We start from the raw sequence: 24,769 nt of genomic DNA, 5'->3' as shown, positions 1-24,769 counted from the left end.
CCGACACAGAAAAGGGAATAATAAGCAATGAGGAATTAAAGAACTATTAGAATAGAATTCTGTAATTTAATAACACTAATATTGGGAGACTCATATTGGAGCCCAATTGGAACAGAAGCAGATTTTATAAGTCTGATTTTTAGCTAATTCACATTTTAACTCCCTTGACAACATATTAATCAAACATCAAGTGGGATGTCTTTCCAAGGACTTACCCCTTTTCTCCAATACCAATGATTTCTTTTTCTCACAGCTACTATAACTGCAAATACAACTGTTCCAATAGAAGCTACACTTTTGTGCACTTACATGCCTTCTAGGACCTTCCAGGAGTCACAAGATCAATTTTAGAGCAAAGGAAACTAAAAGAAAAACAAGGAAGCCAAGGACTTCTGAGACAAAGCTCAGCTAGTTGAATCTATCCTCCATGTGAGCCCCCACAATTTTGCTGAAGTAAAGAAATTCTTTTATCTCCAGATTGGAGTCAGATCTTAATAAGATCCATGTCCACCAAGGGTATTCCATCATAGATGACAGTAGAGGGTGATGGCAGCAGAATCCAAAGGGAAGAGGGACTCATATTGAAAAGGTTGTGCAAGTTAAGCAACTTGCCCCATTTGTAGATGAAATTGTGCTGACTCCATCAAGACCCAGAACTTTGCAGTCTCTTTAATTAGATCTATAATCACTCAGTTCACAAGATTTCACCCTAAATCTCCAGATAACATAAACCAAGTGAATAAATAGAGACCATTATGGGGGATAGCTAGGTGGCTCAGTGAATTGAAAGCCAGGTCTAAAGATAGGAAGTCCTGGGTTCAAATCTGGCCTCAGATACTTCCTAGCTGTGTGACCCTAGGCAAGGCACTTAAACCCCATTGCCTAGACCTTACCACTCTTCTGCTTTGGTACCAATACACAGTATTGATTCTGAATAGAAAGTAAGAGGGTTTTTATGGCTATTTTCCAGACTGATATATAATTGAATGAAAAACTGAAAGCTAGCATTTGTTACCAGAGAGAAGTAACAACCACTGCAGTGGAGAAAGATTTTTGGTGAATAGGAGCAATTGCAGAGGTATACAACACAGGCAGTAGATGATCCTGTCTGAGTGGGGAAAGCTGCTCATTCACTGACATCACCAAAGGACAGCATCATTTCTATAGCATCTAAGGCATAAGTTACTCTGGACATGTTTTGTTACCTCCATTTTATTAATGAAGGCCATTTGACCAGCAAGTTTATGATTCCAGTTGCTCTATTCTGTGGTTAGCTAACTAAACATATTAGCCTGGCCTTTGATTTTTTTGCTATAGTTTCCTTTTGTAAATCCAAATGTCATCCCCTCTACTATGAAGTACACATTACTTGCTATTGTTCATATTCTGGAAGGGAATCTGACTCATCAGTTGTCCTCTTTGAATGTATTAATGGATGTTTTAAAATTTCCTGACTATCTCATAATACAAAATACATTTGCAGTAAGAAACCTTTTCTTTCTTCCTCTGGAAAATAAAATTAAAAACTGAGTCAACCCTCTGTGTTGCCTCAAGTCATCTACCAAAAATACCTTATACTTCTCCTACTCAACAATTCCCAAGATAATGCCTCAAGCTTCCAACCCCTCTGTCTCTCTTATCTTCTTAATAAACATAGAGAAAATTTTGTGACTGTGTTTTTTTCCTGAGAGGTGGTGATGCTGCTGGTGGTGTTGGTGGTATCAGCAATGGGAAAGCGTCTCACGGTTATATTTAAATTTTGCTTTGTTAAATATTTCTGCATTAGTTATTGTCTCCTGTATCTGCATAAATGTGTCCCTTTATCAAATTAATGTTAAGTCTCTTTTTCAAATTAACATGAGATAATATCTGTGAAGCACTTAATAGAGTGCCTGGCACATAGTAGGCACTTAATAAATGCTTGTTCCTTCTCTCCTTTTGTAAGGAGGAATTTCCAATAAAGTAAGGAAAAGGTAATCATGCTTATGCATTAGTTAGCCAATACATATATATTATACACCAAAAGTCTGATCATTCCTTTTGTTTTAGTTTTACTCTCTGTTTGTAAGGTGTTTAAAGACTTTCTTCTATCCGAAATGATTACATCTGTAAAAATAACTGATTATTTGGTCAAGAAGAACATCTATAACTTTGGGAATGTTATATAGAAATAGTTTCTTCATATCACAATGTAAAATTGCTACATGACAAAGACCGGAAAAACTCAAGCACTGCAGCTTAGCCAATCATTGCCTCAGGTCCCCAGACTATAGATCTGAGGGGGTTTTAAATTTTATTTTCACTGCTGAATTTTCTCTCTCCCTTCTATCCCTTCCCCACCCACTGAGAGGGCAAGAAATATGATACCGATTTTACATTTGATTTCATAAGACTATATATTTTGAAGACAAAAAGCTGAAAATATCTTGAAATATATACCAAAAGTAGAGCCAAGAGAATATTTAAATGAAAACCAAAGGTGTCAGCCTCCATCATGTGCTGCTTCCAATGATTTGCTTTGTAACCCTCTTGCAGATAATGATATTTGTGTCAGCACATTGATAATTGGCATGGGAGTTAGAGACTCTACAAACTCAGATGAAGCATAATTCTTACCTACAAGCACATGAGAGGGTCTAATAGAAAGTGTTTCCTACATTTACTGTCTTTCCAAGATCCAGTTGACCATATCTACATGCTTTAATCAATCCCACATATATAATATATGTAGATATATCTAACATATTTATATACATATGTTTTGTTTCTATGTATTTTTTGTCTCTAGTGTTGTTAAGATTTACCACAAAAACATTCATTTAAAGAGCATTTACTATTACATGGTAGACTGATTGATCACTACTTTAGTCTCTGAAAATTAATTCCTCACACCCAAAAGATGTGATTGCTCTGCCATGCGTATTTCTTGGTCATGTATATTCTCTACATGTGTCCCCTCTTCCACTGGTGGTATGATAACCAACAAGAGAGTATGCCTTTGTGTATATAGGGATATCTTTTCATGGGTCTGGGTTAAGCTATTTAATTGTCTTTTGCGTTGGACTAATGTGACCCCTTATTGTTAGTAAAAGAAACACATTGATTGGAGTTCAGGATTTGTGTTTTTAAATTGATGCTGACCCAGATCCACCAAATGCCTCGAAATTGAGGTAGTATCGAGGGAGAGCCAACATTTAGAGAGAAATGGGTGCTACGACATGCAAAATGTTCTTTGATCATATCTGCAGATATGCAAAGTGTTGGACATCTACAATAAAATCAAGAAATTCTTTGTTCAGGAAATGAACTCTCTTATTTGTTTGTTCCTATCAGAAAAGGGAAAATGTATTTTAATCTAGATATTCACTTACAAATATGACCCTCTCCCCCGACCATAGTTCTCTTCTTTCAGAAGTAGTAGTCCAGTTAATTGGGCAGTCAAAACAGGTTCCTACAAAGGGACAGCATGTTTCATCTTACTCAACTTTAACTGAAAGAAAAAGCCACTGTGTTCTGGCCTTTTGTTTTCTCTTATTAATTAGCATAGGCCAATAAATAACTTTCCTGTAACTCCAGAGAAGCCAGATGGTAACCCTGACATCTAATTCCAAAAACACAAAATGAATCAAGTCTAAACTAACAATAGGCTCTGCCAAATGTCTTATTAAAACACCATGTTAGGGACAGCTAGGTTGCTCAGTGGAGAGCCAAGACTAGAAACAGCAGCTCCTGGGTACAAATCTGGCTCCAGATATTTAGCTGTGTGGCCCTGGGCAAGTCACTTAACTTCTATTGGCTAGCTCTTACCTATTCTTCTGCCTTGGAACCAATATTTAGTATGGATTCTAAGATGGAAGGTCAGGGTTTAAAAGAAGAAAAAAAAATACATTGCAGGCAAGTTGACAAATTAAAGTACCGAGTTCCTCTTAAGATTGGTATGAAACTTTAATTGAAGTCAAATTTCTCCTGAAGTTGTCTTTTTGCCAATTGTATTGTTTCACATTTTTCTTGATATAAGATTGACAATTAATTCTCTTCTCAAAGGCATCTTCTGAAAGGTCATTCATCATTCAGAGTACACTCTTCTTTCAGTATCTATCTATCATGCAGACTTAATATCAATGGAGGAACATGCCTTTGTCTACCTCTTCCCCACTGCCTGGAATGTTCTCTCTCCTGTTCTCTCCCTGTCGGCATCCTTAACTCCCTTCAAAGTTCAACTCAAAGGCCACTCCCTATCTTAGACTTTTGATGAGCTCCCTAACTTTTAGTGCCCACGACCCCATCATTTGTTTGTATTTTATAAGCACAGTCAACAGGGTGTCTTCCTCACATGAGGAAATAATTTCTTAGAGGAAAAGATTGTTTGAGACTTGTCTTTGTAACACCCCTTTCCCCAATCTAACATGCTATTGTAACATCATAAATGCTACTTAGATTGAATTGTTATCTATATGTACTCAACCCTACAACTGAATGCTCTGGAAGTCCATTATAATGCTGGTGTTAAAGCAGTGGTTCCCAAACTTTTTTGGCCTACCACCCGCTTTCCAGAAGAAATATTACTTAAAGCCCCCTGGAAATTATGAAACTATTTATTGAACTCAGAATAGAATGTAATACAAAAAAAAGTGTGGCCATCACTACTTCCCTGGATTGCTGCAGCACCCACCAGAGGGCAGTAGTGCCCACTTTGGGAATCACTGTGTTAAAGGATAAAATAAAGTAAGGTATATGACACTTTACTATTAGTCTGTCAAAGAGCAAAACCTAGACTGCCATAGAACCAATCAACCTCTCCTTTCATAGGAATCCTCACTAGTCTTTATTTCTTAGTAAGGTAACTCAATGTAGGAAAAGCAGTGATTTGGGTATTTCCTGTAAGAGCACAGGACAAAGATTACCAGTTCTATCCCACCCCTAAAGTCTTTCTAACTCTTGAGGGTCATCTGCCTGGGATTCATGTTAGCTCCTAGGGGTATTTTGAGAACTAAAAAAGAATTTTACTCATCTTAACTCAAATAACTGGAGGATTTGCTCCAGAAGGGGAAACAAAGTTGTTAAAAGGCAGATTTGATCTGAGGGTATCTTGGGATACTAACAAAAAGTCTTTATAGCCTCCAGGGTATGAGTCAACTCTTAGAAGAATTGGGAAAAAATATAATGCTGGTAAGTGGCCACAAAACAGCTATGATCTAAGAGAAAAAAAGCAGGTGTCAGCAAATGCTCTTTGGAGAAACAGCAGATGATCATACAATAGCCCAACAGATAACAAATTAATAGCTGCATAGCACAGTGGAAAAATCAGTTCATTGGCAACACTGCTGCCAGAAAGTTCAGAACTTCCTGTCCTCATCTCTCCAAGCCAGAAGTCTAGAGGAGAGTCCAAAGGAGAAGTCCCAAGTAGCAGTCCTCCAAAGAAGTTCAAAGGAGAAGAGACAAGGACAGGAAGTTTCGGACTTTTATAGTCCTTTTTCCAGGTCATGTCCTGTCCCTTCTCCTCTTCACAGGGGCCAATCGCCCCAGGGGAGCAGTGTCTGTGGGATCCACTCTCATCCTCTGAGAGTATAAACTCTTATCAAAGGATTCACAAGTTTCTGATCGCTTGAGTTAAAAAGGTGGAACTCTCTAAGTAAGTGACTTGTGAATTCTCTTACATGATGGCTAACAAAGTGTTAAGTAACAGTTTCTTGATTGATTAACTCAAAATAGACAAAGAGAATAAAGAATTCCCTTTTAAAATCTCCCCTGTGATTCTTTGGGAGACTAGTCCCCCAATGAATCATTTAATTATTAATTAATAACATTAATAATTATACATCTAAAGATCTTCTAGTTAAAGGTGCATACAACATTGCACTTTCTAAGAGGAAATTACAATAATTGGAGATAAGAGAGAAATAAAAGAGAGAGAGCAAAACCAATGATTGGCAGGTACATTGACAAAAAGTCAATTAGGAGGCAATCCCCTTTGGCATAAGAGTTTACCTTCAGAAGAAATGTGTTCAACCCCCTTCAGTTCAATCAATATATCCAAAAGTTCATGCTAGATCTTCTGATTCAGTGTAGGTTTCTTTTAAATTCCTTTATGACACCTTCTCCAAACAGTTTATTTTCTTGATTCAGGGAGTTAATGATCTTCTTTTCCTGAAGTTTTTTCTCAAAAATATATTGTCTGGATTTTACAAAAATTATATACCAGGTTAGCTGTGCTTCATTCTATAGAGTGTGCTAAAATAGCAAGGCAGAAAGAACATTAGACTTCAGGGCAGAATTATTGGGTTGAATTTTGGCTTTGCTATTTCTTGGCTACGTGACCTTGAGGCAAATCACCTTCTCTCTCTGAATATCAAATGCAAAATGAAGGAGAGGACAGGTATTTGATCACTATTGTCAAATTCAAATGGCAATGGGAGACACCAATCCCTACAATGGAATAGTATAATATCCCTGGGCCTTACAGTTCTCATTAGTGAAATGGTACCAATCTCTATCATGGTTTTGAGGATCTAATGAGACATTATCCAGTTGCCTCAGAGTTTCTTTGGGACAAAAATTGAGCCAATTGTAAGGACATTATTCAAATCACAATAGGATGGTATCAGCCCTATCTATAATAGAAAAGTAGGTTCTCCCACCATGAATTCTTTCAGGGGATTTTTATGTAGAAATGGATGCATGGAATCCCTGCAAAGATACAGGGACAGCCTCACCCAGAATTCTAGGGGACAGGAAACATGCACTTTTTGAAACAATGGTGAGTGAGCTAGGAAGAGAAGAACAGCTACCCTTATTTTATACTTCTATCAGCTTCCCTCACTATACAGATACTCCCTGAAATTTTAAAAGTCTTAAAAATCTTAAAACTCATGTTTGGGAGTTGACAGCAGCCAAGCCCAGAAATTGGACCCAATTTTCCTTTCCAGAACTGTTTGCCTGCTCCCTTGGCTTATAACCACTGGTGGGGCTTTCAGTTTCCCCTCCTTGTGGACTCTCTGAATGGGGTTCCTTTGGTCCAGAGCCAATGAGCCCTGGACTTCTCCCAAGAACCTGGAGAGAAGAATGAGGCTTGGAATCTCTGAAACAGAGGCCTTTGAACCTTCACACTGAACAACAGTGCATTACATTTCAATAATAGAGCTTAGCCTATAATTGGTGGCCCAGTACACAGATGGGTAACTGGAATGGAAAGGACTCTTTCCATCTCAGCTATCGCCAGGACTTCAATGGCCCTATGCCCAGCTCTTCCCTCAGAAAAAAATCTGTGTTCAGCCTATGGTGGTTAGAACATTTTAAGATAAATGAAAGATGTTTATAGGTTTGGTTACTTGACTGCCTGATATTTCTCCCTTACAAGTTCTTAGAGCAAAGAACTAAGGCAAATTTTCATTCTGACAAAATCTCCCTGAAGGCTGAATGTTTCTTAGCAAAGGCATTCCTTCAATAAGACAAGAAAATTTCTGAAATGGAGTTTGGAAGATTTGGATTTGAATACTATCTTTGGACTTACCAGTTGTGACCCTGGGCAAGTCACTTAAGGTATCTGAGCCTCAGTTTTTTCATCTGTAGAATCAAGACCATGGTACCTATAGAATCTACCTAGCAGGGATGCTGAGAAACCCAAACAAGACATTGTGTATAATAATAATAAGAGATAACATGTAAATGGTACTTTCAGGTTTGCAAAGAGTTTTAAAGATATCTCACTTGATCCTCATAATTACTCTGCAAAGTAAGTGCTCTAATTTCCTCATTTTATGAATTAGAAAACCAAAGCAGACAGAGGTTAAATGACTTACCCAGGGTAATAGGGAGCTAACAAGTATATGAGGTCACATTTGAACTCAGATCTTCCTATCTCTAGGCCCAGTGCTCTTTCTCCTATCCCACCTGGTTACTCTCTATATCTAATTATTCATAGGTTATGTGTATAAAACATTTTGTCAATTTTAAAGCGCCATATAAATATTAATTATTATGACCTCAACCAACTATATCTTTCATATTCTGTTGCATTAACTTAGAAATATACTTCTTAAATATGGAAATTCCAGAAAAGGACCATTATGTAAACTGCTTGGAAGCAAAATACCCAAACAAAAAAAATAACTCTAAGTGCTTCCATAGTGAATTGAAATGAATAAATGAATGAAAAAAAAACATTTCCTAAGTGCTTACTATATACAAAACATAGATGATAAAAAATAGATGTCGCATAGTCCTTTTTTTAACTTTTACCTTCTATCTTAGTATCAGTTCTAAGACAGAAAAGTGGCAAGGGCTAGGCAATTGGGGTGAAGTGACTTGTTCAGGTTTACACAGCTAGGAAATGTCTGAGGGCAGATTTGAACCTGGGTCTTCCCAATTCCACACCTGATGTTAATTCACTGGGGTACCTAGCTGCCTCCCAGTCCCTACTCTTAAGGAACTCACATTCTAATGGAGTAGACAATGTACAAAGGAGGTTTCAATGGCAAGTCAGAAAAGAAAGGCCCTCTGATCCTTGGGATGCAGGGGTAAAGTAGATGATGATGAGTATTCTTTAATGTCATTTATACTGATAATCACATCCATTTCTAACATTGAGCTATTTGAATGATAGTGGTGAGGATTTTATTTTCCAAGTCTCCAATATCTGTGGCTGCTGAGAAAGCAGGGGCTTTATTACTTGCAAAAAATAATTGCCAAGTTATAGTGGCACAGGGATTGTGTTCCTGGATGATTCCTCTAGGAGGGAATTGGAAGCATGACTACTGGTCCAAGGATTGCTTCCAGTCTTGAGATTCCTGGATTTACCTTCCCAGTGGTAGCCACTGGGGTTGGAAGGGGCAAGGAACCTACATGGGGCACATGCCAGAATAACCAGAGATCAGCGGATTAGCCAAAAAGCAAAGTTAATGAATTTTTGTTAAGTATGCAAGAGATCTCCAGTTAGTTTAAATTCATACATTAGCTAAAATGCAGGTGTGGAATGTATCCCTTTGTTTTCCCATCTATAAGGAATATGTATTTTTGTAACATCATTCAGGGTATCCTTACAGTGAGGAGAACTAGGGAGGAAAGCCTTATGTTGTTGAGAGAAGCCACCTGATGGGTACATGACCTCTGGGTGAAAGTTAATTCATCCTCCAAATTTGCTGTTGTCTTGAGAATTATTTTACATTAACTTAGAAATATGAATTCTTAAATATGGAAATTCCAGAAGAGGACTATTACATAAATAGCTGGAGAGTAAAATACCCAAACAAAAAAAAAAACAACTTTACTACTTAGGTGCAATTAGAAATGGTGGATGAAGGGACCCAAGGGGTAAACCGTGAAAGAATGTTCTATGCCCACTTTCTTTATAATATGTGCTATTATTATTAAAGGGTAAAAGTTTCCCTCTTTAACATCACAGATACCTATAGAAATATACCAACGTGCAAGATAAAGAAAGACATTAAAGTCTAGGAGATCATGGCTTAACCCCAAAAAAGTTGAGATTTAATTCAGTTCAAACAAGTACTTGTTGGATGCTAGGCAAGAGAAGCAGCATCATATGGCAGATGGAGAAATGACCTTGGAGTCAGGAAGACCCGAGTTCAAGAGCAGCCTCTGCCACATCTGGCTTGTAAGAACATGGGCAAACCTCTCAATGCTCCCAAGCTAACTCTCTAAGACTCTTGACTGCAGAGCAGGTGACAATCCACATTGGTAGAGATGCAAAGAAGATTTCTTCATGGAAAATCTCCAATACCTAACTTCCCCTTTTAAAAAAGTGCCATGCACTGAACTAGATCCTAAAAATATAAACACAAAAATTAAATAGCTTCTGCCCTCCTAGAGCTTATTCTGGTAGAGCCCAGAGACCATTCTTTACCTTGAACAAGGTTGGATGAGTTCCCAGATCACTAGCCCTTCTCCATTACATTTCTGTCTTGCAAAACAGAGAATAACACTGAAGTAACATGGAAACCAAAAGTCAAAGGTATGGATCAAATATATTGCAGCAAGAACTCTCTTCATAGTACCTAGGGTCTTTTGTTGTTGTTGTTGTTCCTTTGTTTGCTTTTAAATCCCTTACCATCTTTCCTAGAATAGATACCAGTTATTAGTTCCAAGGTAGAAGAGAGGTAAGGGCTAAGTAATTGGGGCTAAGTGAGTTGCCCATTGTCACACAGGTAGGAAGTGTCTGAGGCCATATTTGCACCTTGGACCTCCTCATTCTAGGTCTAACTCTATCTACCATTAGCTGCCCCTTTCCATAGCACTTTGATTTAGTCAGTTAGTCCACAAGGATTTAAATTCACCAGGCACTGTGCTTCCATGGGAGTTAGGGAAAAAAGCAAGAATATGGTCTCTTCCCTCAAAGATTCCACAGTCTAATGGGGGAATAGTGGGCAACCATGACAACAATTGGCTACACACAAGATAGGTATAGGGTAAATGGAAAGCTATCTGGGAGAAGACGAATTAACAGCTGGGAGAACCAAGAAAGCATTCCTATAGAAGGCAGGATTTGAGCTGTGTCTTGAAGGAAGCCAGGGGAATTCAGGAAGGAAAGAAATTTAGGCATATGGAGATAGCCAGAACAAAGGAATAGAGATGAGAGAATTGTCATGTGCAACAATCTTAGGAGTGTTGTATGGCCAGATCATAGAGTGTATGGAAGGGTATAAAGTATAAGAAGAACGGAAAAATGAGAAAAGACCAGGTTGTAGAGAGCTTCAAATGCCAAAGAGAGTTTACTTTTGATCCTGAAGGTAATAGGGAGCCACTGGAGTTTAATGAGTAGGAGCGTGATATGGCCAGACGATGCACTTTAGGAATACCACTTTGGTGGCCTAATAGAGAATGATGAGCTGCAGTAGGGAGATGAGACAAAATCAAATGGAAGATTATTGAATTAGTATAAAGCACTTGGCAGTTAGGTGGTCAGAGTCCTGGGCTGGAGTCAGGAAGACTCATATTCCTCAGTTCAAATCTGGCCTCAGATACTTAATAGCTGTGTGTCTCTGGGCAAGTCACGTAAGCCTGTTCGCCTCAGTTTCCTCATGTTTCAAATGAGCTAGAGAGAGAAATGGCAAATCACTCTGGTATCTTTGCCAAGAAAACTCCAAATGGGCTCATGAAGAGTCAGACCTGACTGAAACAGCTGAACAACAACATAAAGCACTTTCCCCACAAAAGTTCCCTGAGAGGCACTCAGGTAGCGCAGATATTAATTTTATATATGAAGAAACTAAGATATACAGAAATGAAGAGGCTTGTTCAAAGGTCACAGAACTAGGAAGTAGAAAGGGGGTTTTGAATTCAAGTCTCCTGACTCCAAGCTCAGTTCTTTACCTGCCTAATAGGAATACCAATTTTTCAACCACCTAACTATAATGTAAGAATAGATTAATGAGGGCAAATTCAAGTAATCCAACTCAATGTAAATAAAATCTTCTTTAAAAATAGAGCTATTAGAATGAATTATGTCCATAGCTAGTGTGATCAGACTAGATGAACCCAAATTGATGATCATTTTCTTATTTCATTCATTTGGCCAGAAGTTATCTGATCTATGTGAAGAACCAAGATTATCTCTTACTAAATCTAAAACTAGGACTGATCTCACTTCTCCATCTATATAACCTTCCCATTTCTCTGCAAATCTTCCTGGCTTCAAACAACAACCATATATAAAGCACCTACAAAGGACCAAAAGCTGTATCAGACACTAAGAATGCAAAGAAAGACAAAGGCAAAATAGTTCTCTCTAAGAATTTACAATCTATGTGGAGATGACACATATATGGACAAGTATACAGAAAATATTTAGAAAGTCATAGTGAGGTCATAGAAGCTGAGGATATCAGGGATCTTCATTCAGAAAATAGAAAGATTTTAACTCATCGATCAAGCCAATGGCCTTCTGGGGACAGAACCAGTCGTGTTTTATGTAAGGGTTAGGTTTGATGAGTCTGACTTCTTAGTGACATCAATGATAAAATGGAAAATAGATTCTACTTTTCCTCAGCTGACACCAGTCAGTGGAGAGAGAAGTGGCCAGCAATTTTGAAACACAGACAAGAATTCAAAAAAACTTAGAGAAGATAATGAAACTCAGCCCTCTTAGTCAGATCCTTATTACTCTGATCTCTGATTCATATGCTTTAGGGGAAAAACAATTCTCTGCATCCTATTTCCAAAAAAGGAGCAGTTGGGTTGAGTTTCTCTGGGAAATTATCAAATTCTAGTCTGAGCTAGTTATCATAAAATCATATCCCCAATAATATAATTACAGCATTATTCTTGGAAATGCTCATACACTATGAAAAAATGAAGACCAATAAAGGCTTCGCTTAAGAAGCAAATCACCCTCACAACAAGTATGGATTCATATTCTCTTGCATAAAGATACAATCTTTATCTATTCTTCATTTGTATTTTCTCTTGGCCTTTTCTGATCCAAACCTCCTAAACATGAGTGCATTCCAGGATTTTTTCCAGGGTCTCTAATTTTTTCTTTAAGCTCTCTTCCTTGTTTGTCTCATTCTTCTCATAGTTTCAATTATTGCTTTTTAGATTATTCTAAAATTTATATATCCAGACCAAATCTCTCCTCTGAACTCCAGTCCCACATATCCAGTAGGCAGTTGCCAATCTTATCCTAGATAGTCCATGAATATCTTGAATTTTATATTATAAATAATGCAACTCATTTTCTTCCTCTCTGTTACCTATCTCTCCTCCAAATTTACTTATTTCTCCTGATGGCACTACCATTTTCTTAATCATCAAAGTGGAGTTTTTCCTGAATCTTCCCTCTTCCTCACCCTCCCAAATTCAAGTTTCCAATTCTTATGTACTGCCCACTTAGTAAACACTCAGTGCTTTGTACAGTGTTAGAATATAGTAAGTGTTTAATAAGAGCTCTTTAATCAATTGGACAACAACTTTCACTATACTGCCCTTCTAGTAATCTATTCTCCTTCCAACCGGTGGACTACTTTTTTCAGACATATCCTTCTCCATCTCATTATTTTGCCCCTTCATCATTTTTTCTATATTTCTAGAAAAATTCTTACCATTGTTCCTACCTGCTGAAATTCTTCCTTTCCTTCAAGGCCCAATTCAAGTGCTTAGTCTGTTGTGAAGCTTTCTTTGATTTTTCTCCAAATAGAAGTAATTCCCCTATCCCTTCCTAAGAGTTCTCACATCTCATTCACCTACTATATTCTATTTTGTCAAAATCCCAGTATTTGAGAGTTGGAAGGGATCTCCAAGGACATCTAATCCAAACCACATACCAAGGAATCCTCATTATAATATACTTGATGATTGGTTATCCAAGTTCTGCTTGAAGATCTCCAAGGAGAGATAACCCACTTCTCAAGACAGTCCATTCCACTTTTGGTCAGCTCTCATTATTGGGAAGTTTGTTTTACGCTGACATTAAGAGGCCTAAATTAGCCTCTTTTTACATTCTGCTGGGGCTCCTGCTTCTGCCCTCTGGGACCAAATATAAACAAGTCTAATCCCTCCTCTATATGACAGCCCTTCAAATATCTTAATATAACTACTTTGTCCTTCTCATGTCTTTTTTCTATTAAACATCTCTATTCCTTCAATCAGTGCTCATGAGACATGGCCTCAAGGCTCTTCACCAACTCTGGGGACTATGGAGAAGAAAATTAAAAAACCCTAGAATCTTTGCCAAGAAAGCCCCCTGGAGGCTTAAAGAGTCAGATATGACTAAAAAGACTGAAAAATAATAACAATACTCTAGCTCAGTGATGTTGAGCTGAAAGAGAAATGAAGACCACTATAATGTATGTAAGGATCTCTGTGGGCCTACATATTGACTTATGAAACCATATATTAATGTTATCTACATTCTCTTACATTTTTATTCATTTCATTAAATAGTTTCCATTTCCATTTTTGTCTGGTTTGACCATACTCATAAATGTTGTCAGATCCAAGGAACCTGAGGACTACATGTTAGATATCTCTGCTCTAAGCTGTCAAGATCCTATTAGATATTGTTTGTATTATCCAACATTCTCCCCATCTAATGGTTTAGTAATCCTTTCCAAAAAGGCAATAAGGCTAGTTTGGCATGCCTAGCTCTTGATAAAATCATGCTTGTCTGTGTAATCACTGCTAAAATTTCTAGGTAGTCCCCAATTATGCAACCTTATGCATCTCCACTCTATGAATTTCATTTTCTTCATTTGTAAAAATTAGGGTTGGTATACCACTGCTGGGTTTGTACCTCAAAGAGATAATAAGGAAAAATATGTGTATAAAATATTCATAGCCACGTTCTTTGTGGTGGCAAAAAAACTGGAAAATTCGGGGGTGTCCATTGACTAGGGAGTGTCTGAATAAATTGTGATGTCTGATGGTAACAGGATATTATTGTGCTGAAAGGAATACTGAACTGAAGGATTGATATGTGAACTGGAAAAACCTCCAGGAGTTGATACAGAGTGAAAGGAGCAGAACCGGGAGAATGTTGTACACAGAGACTGGACACTGTGGCACAATAGAATGTAATGGACTTTTCTACAAGCAGCAATGCAATGACCAGGACAATACAGAGGAACTTAGGAGAAAGACTGCTAGCCACATCCAGAGAAAGAATTTTGGGAACAGAAACACAGAAGAAAAATATATGATCAATCACATAGTTCACTGGGGATATGGTTAGGGTTTTGATGTTAAAAGATCACTCTATTGCACTTATGAATAACATGGAAATAGATTTTGAGTAATGATACATGTATAACCCAGTGGACTTGCTTGTCAGCTCTGGGAGGGGGTAGAGAACAGGGGAGGGAATGAGCATGAATCATGTAACCATGCAAAAATAATCTAAATAAATTTTTAAAATAGAAAAAATTTAGAGTTGGAATAGATAATCTCAAAAAGTATTTTCTATCTCCAAATTTATGGCAGTCTGATCCTAAGATCTTTGTCCAGTGACTAAGGAGTGGAAGACGGTAAGATTGACCTGTGAAGTTGTCCAGAGAGACATAGATAAAAATTACACAGTATGAGACAGCTTAGAAGATATGTAATCTATATCAGTGGATAAAGTCAGATAATATATGAAGTACTCATACCTATATAAAGTGCCATAAAATAAATGTCAGCCCCATTCCTCAACTGCGCTCTTAACGTGGAGCCTCTGTTCAGATACATCTGTTCACCCCCAGGACCTCCTCACCTCAGAGTCTATCTAGCTCTGGTGCATCCTCACTCCTCGAGCCTACTCCCCCTGTAACATCCATCCACCCCTTTCAGAGGAGAATATCTCTCCACTATTCCTTCTTCTTCCATTAGTGAATTCCTTCAGGGACCTCCATTTTTGTTGAAGGATCCACACTGTCTAATACTCATTCCCCTTTTGGCTGTATTTCTGACATTTTGGTCTTCCACATTCTACTCCTTCATGAATAAATACCTCCTTCTGTCCTTTTCACCACCTTCTGCAGGTTGTCTTCTGCTGTTAGAATGTGGGGGTGGGGACTGTCTTCCTCTTTGTTTCAATTTGTATTCCCTTGTCTTGCCTTGGAGAGGGTACCTACACCAATGGAACAACAGATACCTATGAATAATAAATGTTTCTCTCTTGTAATTAAAAAAATATTTGTTAAGCACCTATGAGTCAGTCACTATGTCAAGCACTGGAGTTACAAAGAGCAAAATGAAAAAGTCCTTGCCCTCAGAGAATTTAAATTCTACTTGGGGGGTAGGGAAAGAGGAATAATGCATCACATAAATAAATGCAAAATATAAAATAAAATAGACATCTGAATGATACAGTGGGTATAATTCTTGGAGACAAGAAGACCTGAGTTCAAATTCTGCCTCTGAAATATACTAGCTCTGTGACTTGGTTGCAAGTTATTTAATCTATCTCAGATTCAGTTTCCTCCATTCTAAAGTGAGGACAATAATAGCACCTAACCTGTAGGTCTGTTGTGATAATCAAATTCTCAGTACAATATTCTGATTCTGCTCATTTTACTTTGCTTCAGTTCGAATAAGTTTTCCCAGGTTTTTCTGAAATTATCATTTGTCATTTCTTATAGCACAATAGTGTTCCATCACAATAAGACTTGTTCAACCATTTGACAGGTATCCCTTCAATTTCCAACTATTTGACACCACAAAAAACAAACCAGCACCCTCTTTCTCTCTTTCTCTTCCGGTCTGTGGAGTACCTGTTAGCGCAGGCTTCGGTGTAAAGATGGCTAAGTCTAAGAACCACGCCACCCACAACCAATCACGAAAACGGCACAGAAATGGCACCAAGAAACCCAGGTCACAGAGATACGAGTCTCTGAAAGGGGCTGATCCCAAGTTTCTGAGAAACATGCGCTTTGCCAAGAAACACAACAAGAAGAGACTGAAGAAGATGCAAGCCAACAACGCCAAAGCCATCAAGGCCGGGGCAGAGGCCATTAAGGCTCTGAGCACCAAGGCCTCCAAGGCCAAGCTCCTCAGGCCCAAGATGTCCAAGGCCAGTGCCCGGCGTGCTGGCCACAAGATAGCCACCAAGCGTCCAGGCCCAAGGGTTGGCATCAAACATCCAGGCTCCAAGATCACAAAGCCTGACTCCAAGGTTGCCAGAACCACTGACCCCAAGAATGCCAAGCCCACTGACCCCAAGGCTGCCAAGCCCACTGACCCCAAGGCTGCCAAGCCCACTGACCCCAAGAATGCCAAGCCCACTGACCCCAAGGCTGCCAAGCCCACTGACCCCAAGAATGCCAAGCCCACTGACCCCAAAGCTGCCAAGCCCACTGCCCCCAAGGTCACCAAGTCTGACTCCAAGATCACGTCTGACCCCAAGGCCACCAAATCTGGCTCCAAGGCTACTAAATCTGATACCAAGGTCACTAGGGCTACCAAGTCTGACACCAAGGTCACCAAGTCCGATCCCAAAGCAGCCAAGGCCACCAAATCTGATTCTAAGGTTACAAAGCCCAGCGATGCCAAGGCTGCTAAGCCTGCTGAGTCCGCTGACTCTAAGGGCGCCAAACCAAAAGATGCTGGGGCTAAAGCTTCTAGTCCCAAGCCTTCAAAGTAGATGCTTCAGGACAGAAGGATTTGTTTAAACACTAAACAACCACTTTTTCTCAGCCAGGGTATGATTATTCGCTATTTTGTACAAATAAAGGAAATGGTGAGTCAAAAAAAAAAAACAAACAAAAAAAAAACCAACAAACAAAAAATGCTGCCATAAATACTTTTGAATATAAAAGTTCTTTCCCTTTTTATTTGATTTATTTGGGGTACAAACGAGTAATATTATTGGGGAATAATTCCAAACTGTTCTCCAGAATGGTTAGACAAATTTACAACTCCACCAATAGAGTTTTAGTGTCTCAAATTTCCCACATCCCTTCTAACATTTGTCATTCCCAGTTTCCCATGTTAGCCAATTGGATAGGTGTGGGTTGAAAAAGTATTTATTAAGTGCACACAGCAATGGATCTTACCAAAATCTCAGAGCCCAACTACCAGGCTGCCTAAAGAAGAGTGAACCAACCCAGATCAGAATTGGAGCATGTCAAAGCCCATCAGTATTGGGACTGGATATGCAAATTGTTGTTATACTTTTAGCCTGGGCATGAAGGAGAAACTCATTCTCAATACATATTTCATCTCTCTCAGTACTTTGTTATTCTTTACCCTTGTTTTCCAAGAAGACAAATGACATCACAATGTTGCAGTCAGGGTATGATGTGCCTGATCAAATCAACATGAATAGGAAAGGCACTGCCACATATCTGGCACAAATAGTCCATTACCACATTTAGAATAAAAATGGCTCTGGATTTTTGCAGTTCACATTTCTTTTATGCGTCTATGACTCTACTTTTCTTATAGAGTATATCATCTTCTTTGATAAAGACACTCCACGCTAGATAGTTCCATGCCAGTGTTTCTTATGTCTCACAGTCAATACTAAAATTCTGCAGAGACACCTTGAGAGCATCCTTATATCGCTTCTTCTGACCACCATGTGAGTGCTTACCTTGTACAAATTCTCCATAAAATAGTCTTTTGGGTTATCTTGACACTGTACATTGATGACTCTAGAAGAGACAGACAGGCAGACAGAGAGAGAGAGAGAGAGAGAGAGAGAGAGAGAGAGAGAGAGACAGAGAGAGAGACAGAGAGAGAGAGAGAGAGAGAGACAGAGAGAGACAGAGACAGAGAGAGAGAGAGGCTGAAGAGAGCATAAGTAAAGCTCCTCTGCCCTCTGGCTTAGTGCCTTATTCTGTCTAAAAAGAATGTTTATTAAAGTTTTGTAAATGTCAATAGGATAGGATGTAATCTCCCTGCAGCTAATGAGAGAACACATTTTCTACTATGTCCTATTCTATGCATGGTCTGCATTTGTCATTGCTTTGAGTGGATAACTCCTGGGGTAGACATTTTACAATGTAGATTGGTAACTTGTCTATAAATTATAAAGCTAGAGAGTTGCCTGAAGGACTCTGAAAGCTGAAATAACTTGCCCTTGGTCTCATAGCTAGTGTGTGTCAGAGGCAACACATAAGCCAGTGTCTTTCTGAATCTAATGCTCCAGCCCTCTCTCCACTCTGTGAAACCTCTCAGTGTATATATAGAATTATTGAATTGGAAAGGATCCTAGATTTTAAACTGAAAGGGACTATCTTCTCCAATTTCACCTTATTTTTAAGAGGTCAGAAAGATTTGGGGCATGGGCAAAAAAAGGTATTTTAATAACAACTCAAACTTACATACAAATTTAAAATTTTCAAAGAATTCTCTTCAAAACAACCCAGTGAGGTAGCAAATATAAGTAAGAGTGTTATTTTCACTCTATGGATGAGTAAAACTGAGACTTAGAACTTGCCCACAGTTGCACAAGACAGCTGGAAGAATCACGAGCTTAGAGTATTACGCCATGGTTTCAAATGTTGAAACACATTACAGCTAGATACCACCATACAAAAATTGTCAACGCTCGTGAGATGGATCTCATCTTCATTTGACATATATTTGAGTGCCTACAAAATTGAAACATCTCCTATCATCAAGGTTCTTCTTCAGAGTAAAGACAATGTGGTTGTGGTTAAGGATATACAAATACAGACAGAGTAAATACAAAGAAATTTTGGGGAAAGAATGCACTAATTGTGGAAAATCAGGAAAGCCCTCCTGCAGGAAGTGGCACCTGATTGTGCTTTAAAGATATCTTATAGGGAAGCTGTACACTCTCACAGTGGAGAGAGTGACAGTCTGGAGTGGAAATCTGGCTTCATACACTTCCTAACTGGGTGACCATAGACAAGTAACTTAACTCCAATTGCCTAGTCCTTGTCACTCTTCTTAGAATTCATACTATTTTATGGAGGGGGAAAGAAATATGGAAATTTTGTCATAGATCCAAGATAGCCAGATGGAATGTCATGTAAGAACTGCTGTCAGCTGGAACACAGTGGATGAAGGAGAAAGGGAGGGTAGGACTAGTTTGTGAATGACTTTGAAGGTCAAGGTCATTTATAATTTATACTAGAGGCAATGGGGAACCATTCATGGAAACTTCTAGAGAAAGAGAGTGCCACATGTTCAAATCTACCCTCTAGAAATACAATGTGGTAGCTACGTGGAAGATGAATTGGAGTGTAGATAGGCAATATCAGAAAACATTTAGGAGAATATTGCAACAGTTAGACTAAAAGTGATGGGGTCCTGACCTTGGGTGGTAGCGAGGTGAGGTCAAAGAAAAGGAGAGATATGAAAACTGTTGTAGATTCAATGGTCCCTGAAATCTTCATGGATTGGCAAATGGAGAGATTTCAGGAATCTGGATTTTGGCTAAACAGCATCTTCATGGGTAATATTCCTTTATCATCTCCTTCCAACTTTAACCCCAACCTTTTGAAAACATTTCATCATTTGTTGACATATGCTATGTGTTCATTGTTCCCTAGATGACCCATTATTTTGTCTTATTGGCTAATTTAGCATTCCATTATTTGCAGTCACATGGCATCACTGGAGGAAAACTGGCATCAAACAGTAAGGGTTGTTTGGGGGCTGATTTGGAGGTCACCATTAAAAGTGTCATTCAGTTTCTAAAATGCATTCTAACCCAACTATTCAGGTTCAGGTCACATCTACTCTGTTCAAGCTATACACACTACTCAACCAGCTCTATGGACTGTCAATCTAATTTCACATCATACACTAGATAATGAGCTGTCTTCATCTAGGGCTTTTCCTGTATGGATAGTTAGAACCAATTCTTTTGAATGATTAAGAATCTCACTGAAGAGATTCTCCAATGTGTCAGAGCTTGATACAACCAGCACAATGTCATTTGCAAAAAGGAGTCTCTGGAGGATCTCACCATCCATAGAGAATCTCTCTTAATAAGAATTCGTGCTGGATCTCCTCCAAAATTGTGGCAAAATCCTTTACCAAATATGTCTACCTGCTTTGTGCCTAATTGGATTTAAAATAATCAAACAACTGTCAAACAAAATTATCTAAGTGTTAGATTTGGCCTGAGAGGCCAGCTAATTCAATTGACTAATTTTGCAAGTGAAGAAACTGAGACCAGGAGGTGGTGTGGACTGACTGAGGTCAGCAGGAGAATATATTAAATTTATAGAACTAAAGCTAGAAGAGAACTGAAGGACCACGTAGCCCAATTCACTCACACTTTATTGGCAAGTGAAGTAAATCCAGAGGGAGTATTATTCTCCACTTCTTTGCAGCTGTTTAAAGGCCATGAATTCCATGAAGGAAAGGACACATTCATTGCAGAGCCTGGAGTCATCTACCTAGAATGTTGATTTTCTTGAGGAATAGTGTCAAACTTGAGTTTGATGCCCATATATTATATTTTCATGGAACCTTGTCAGGCAATCTCCCTTGTTAGAACAAAACTCCCTGGTTCTCTCTGGCAGACACTTACTAGAAGTGAAAATAAAAAGGGACATCTGGGAAGTAGCCCCAGTGTTGATAGAAATGAAGCCTAATTTAGGACGGGGCTCCTACAATCTGATGAAAGACTGATTGCCACACAAAAGAAATAGATGTCAAAAAAGGGATCATGCCCCACCTTTCTGGCATTTCCCTCCCTGGATTGCTGTCATTTGCTTTCCAATTTCTATCTTTTGGGAGATGATTGTCAGAACACAAAGGGTAGTATCAGTATTATTTCTTCTAAAGATTACAGCAATTAACAAAGAAGGGATGATCCCATTAGTACCTATATTTATCATGCAACAAAACCATCTCTCTCTACTACTCCATACCCATGTGCCTAAACTTTAATGAAACTGTGATCTCAAAAATTTATCTACCCCAACCTCCAAGATACATGTTTTTTCATCATGTGGGATATTTGTTCATGTCCTCTCATAAATTCTCCTTAAGGACTCTAACTAGCACATTGCTGGTCTTCATATCAGTCATCTTTGGCACTCCGTGTATATTAGGATAGACCTTGGACTATTATATCTCACTCTTGACACATGACTGGTTACATTCTTTTCCAATGATCTCTTTCCTAGAAGTATCTTTTAATATTACTTCTTGTGCACAAGCCATCATCATTATAACAGACTATGGTCATGGACACCCAATTAGCTAAACAATTCAAGTAAGAAGAGAAGGGAGGGAGAATCCCTGTGGCATAACAGTGTTTGGTCTTCCCCATTAACAGCCTACTGGAAAATGACTAAACAAATTGTGGAACATGAATATAATGGAAAATATGGTGCTTTAAGAAACAGTAAATAGATGACTAGAGAGAAGCATAAGAAACCTTATATGAACTAAGGCAAAGCCCCCCAAAAACAGTATTCACAATGGCTACAATGAAACAAATAAAAAGAACAGCAATGAAACAATTGAAACTGAATATTGTGCGACTACAATAACCAGGCAATGGCCCCAAAGAAGGAAGGAACAAATGAATGAAAGGAAGGAAGGAAACAAGCATTTATTAAGTGCCTGCCATGTGTCAGGCACCATGCTAAGTGCTTTATAGATATTACCTTGTCTGATCCTCACAACAACCCTAAGACATAGGTGCTATTATTTTTCCCATTTTATAATTGAGGAAACTGAGGCAACTAGAGATTAAGTGAATTGGTCAGGATCACATATCTAGAAAAGTGTCTGAGGTCAAATTTGGAGTCAAGTCTTCCTGACTTCAGAACCATTGCTCAATCCACTGCTCTTCTTAGGGATATGAGATGACACTTCCCCCTTTCCATTCTTTGAAGAGATGAGGGAGCTATAAGTATAGAATGCTGACTAAAATGTTAAATTTTTTGGTATATTGACTGGTTTTGGTGTACTTTTCCTCTTTTAAATTCTTTCTTTTAGAGCAGTGGTTCCCAAACTTTCTTGGTCTACTGCCCCCTTTCCAGAAAAAATATTACTTAGCCCCCTGGAAATTAATTTTTTTAAGTTTAATAGCAATTAATAGGAAAGATAAATGCACCTGTGGCCATCACCGTTTTCCTGGATCACTGCAGCACCCACCAGGGGTGGTAGCGCCCACTTTGGGAATCACTGTTTTAGAGGATAGGTTTCTGGGAGACAGAAGGGATAATTTGGGAAATGGAAGTGATGTAAAAACAATAACTGTCAAAAATTATTTTAAAAAACACTTTTAAAAGAGAGTGAAAAAATGATCTTCCTAAACTCAGTTCCTATAATGTTATCCCACTATTCAGTGAATATTGGTAGCTTTCCATTATGCTCATTTCTATATTCAGAATAAAATCCTGTCTTTTAAAGCCCTTCATAACATGCACCCCTTCTATCTTTTCAAACACTTAACTCCCCTCCACAGACTCTGTTTTAGTGACACTGGCTTCTTACTGTTCATCAAGTAAGACATTGTATTTCCTAGTTCTTATCATATTCACTATCTTCCTTTGCCTGAGATCCTCTCCCTCCTTTAATCTTCCTCCAAGTCTCAGCTAAAATCCAACCTCCTGCAAGAAGCCTATTTCAGTGTCTCTTTAATGCAAGTGCCTTCCTTCTGTGAGTCCTTCCCATTTGTCCTATAAACATTTTGTTTGCCCATAGTTGTTTCAGGTTTCTTCCTCAGATTAGGAGTTCCTACTGTTTTACCTTTCTTTTGTCTTTCTAGAACTTCGAAGAATGCCTGGCATTTAGAAGGTAATTAATGCATGGTTGTTGTCTTCTCATGACTAAGAAGAGTTCTGACTTCTTAAAAAAAACAGAAATAAGGTCATCTTCTGAGAGGAGAAGGGTATGTTGATGAGGTGCCTTAGAAGACTGGAAGAGAAAATAGGTTCCAAATATCTATCATGAGGCACATAATAGTCAATCAAGAAAGACTAAAAAGGATTTCTATTTAGCGGTAAGGATATAGTTGAGGTTAGATAAATATGACTTTACAGGAGGTATAGCTAGAGGAGTTGTGAGACTTTCCATGATATTATTCAGCAACAGAGCAGAAAAGGGAGATGATGGGGGTAACTGAGAGTGGAGAGAAGTCAAATTATGAACCAAAGAAGGATAAAGACACAAGGAATTCAAGGATGGAAGACAACATTTAGTTCAACAGTTCATTTAAAGAGTTAAGACTGAAAAGGGTAGCCAAAGCATGAGTGATGGATTGAGAAAACAGAAAAAGATGATGTGACTAGAGGTTATATTAAAAACAAAGAATGGGTACAAAAGGAGTGAGGATGAGACAGAGGGAGAAAGGGGAGGGCAGGAAACTAAAATCAAAAGGAATTTCAGAATTCAAGAACAAAGAAGTGGCATTAAGTATAAGTGGTGGTGAAGTCTAACATTTGACCATCCTTCAGGATAATGGTCAAGATGAATGTAATGGGAGTTGAGAATGTTGAACTAGTAAGCTATGCTGTTGGAAGAGGGACTGATGCCTATATCAAAATATGCAAAGATTGTAGCAGAGGGAGAGGGAGAGTTGCAGTGATCATTTCTAGCTTTCTATGACCTATTTAGGAATTTCTTGCCAGAAACATTGGAGTGGTTTGCCTTTTCCTTCTCCAGTTCAATTTATAGATGAGGAAATTAAGGCCATCAGAGTTAAATGACCTGCCCAGTGTTACACATCTAGTATATCTGAGATCAAATTTGAACTCAGGAAGGTGAGTCCTCCTGACTCTAGGCTTGGTACTCTATTCATTGTATTACTAAGCTGCCCCAGAGATGAAGTAGAAAATGACAGCATGAATCCTTAACTTCTTTAGAGGGGAAGAAGAATGTCCTGCAGGAACAAAGATGTGGATAAAGTGATAAATATGAATAGAACAACCTAAAAGGAGAAGATGCTAAAGAGTGATGGTAGCCAAGGGTCAAGAAGTTATAGGAAAGAACAAAGAGTAAACTGACTCCTTTTGCCAAGTATATCAAGGAAAACAAGAGAAACAGTTATATATGGTGGTCAGGAAACCAGGAATATGATCTCTGGAGAGAACCAAATTTCTGAGGGTCAAAAACTAAGAAATAACATGAAATTATGTTTTTAAAAAAATCAGACCAACTAAAAGTCATATAAATCAAGATGATTTTATTTGTTTAAACAAGGGAAACAGAATCAAATCATTTTGAACACTGGTCTCATTCTAAATGAGAGACGCCCGCATTTTTATAGTTTTAAATGTGGAATAGATTAAACACTAATGGAAAGATGTTAAGGACATAAAAATATTTTGTGGTTCCTATATTTATATTCTTAATGATTTATAATATTTTTAAATTGCCTCGTAAGAAACCTCGTAACTTC

The 24,769-nt window shown here is 38.3% G+C and overlaps 1 protein-coding gene across 1 annotated transcript; it reads left to right on the top strand.

Moving 5' to 3' along the window:
• The first annotated feature begins 16,228 nt into the window (after positions 1-16,228).
• Positions 16,229-17,096, top strand: LOC123249602 (60S ribosomal protein L29-like). Its single transcript, XM_044678698.1, has 2 exons — positions 16,229-16,651; positions 16,748-17,096. Exons 1-2 carry the CDS (start codon positions 16,229-16,231, stop codon positions 17,069-17,071), a joined length of 747 nt encoding a protein of 248 aa, XP_044534633.1. The 3' UTR covers positions 17,072-17,096.
• The last annotated feature ends 7,673 nt before the right edge of the window (positions 17,097-24,769 follow it).

The sequence above is a fragment of the Gracilinanus agilis genome, chromosome 5, assembly GCF_016433145.1.
Source record: "Gracilinanus agilis isolate LMUSP501 chromosome 5, AgileGrace, whole genome shotgun sequence".
NCBI classification, from domain to species: domain Eukaryota; kingdom Metazoa; phylum Chordata; class Mammalia; order Didelphimorphia; family Didelphidae; genus Gracilinanus; species Gracilinanus agilis.
This window is presented reverse-complemented; position numbering and strand designations above follow the sequence as displayed.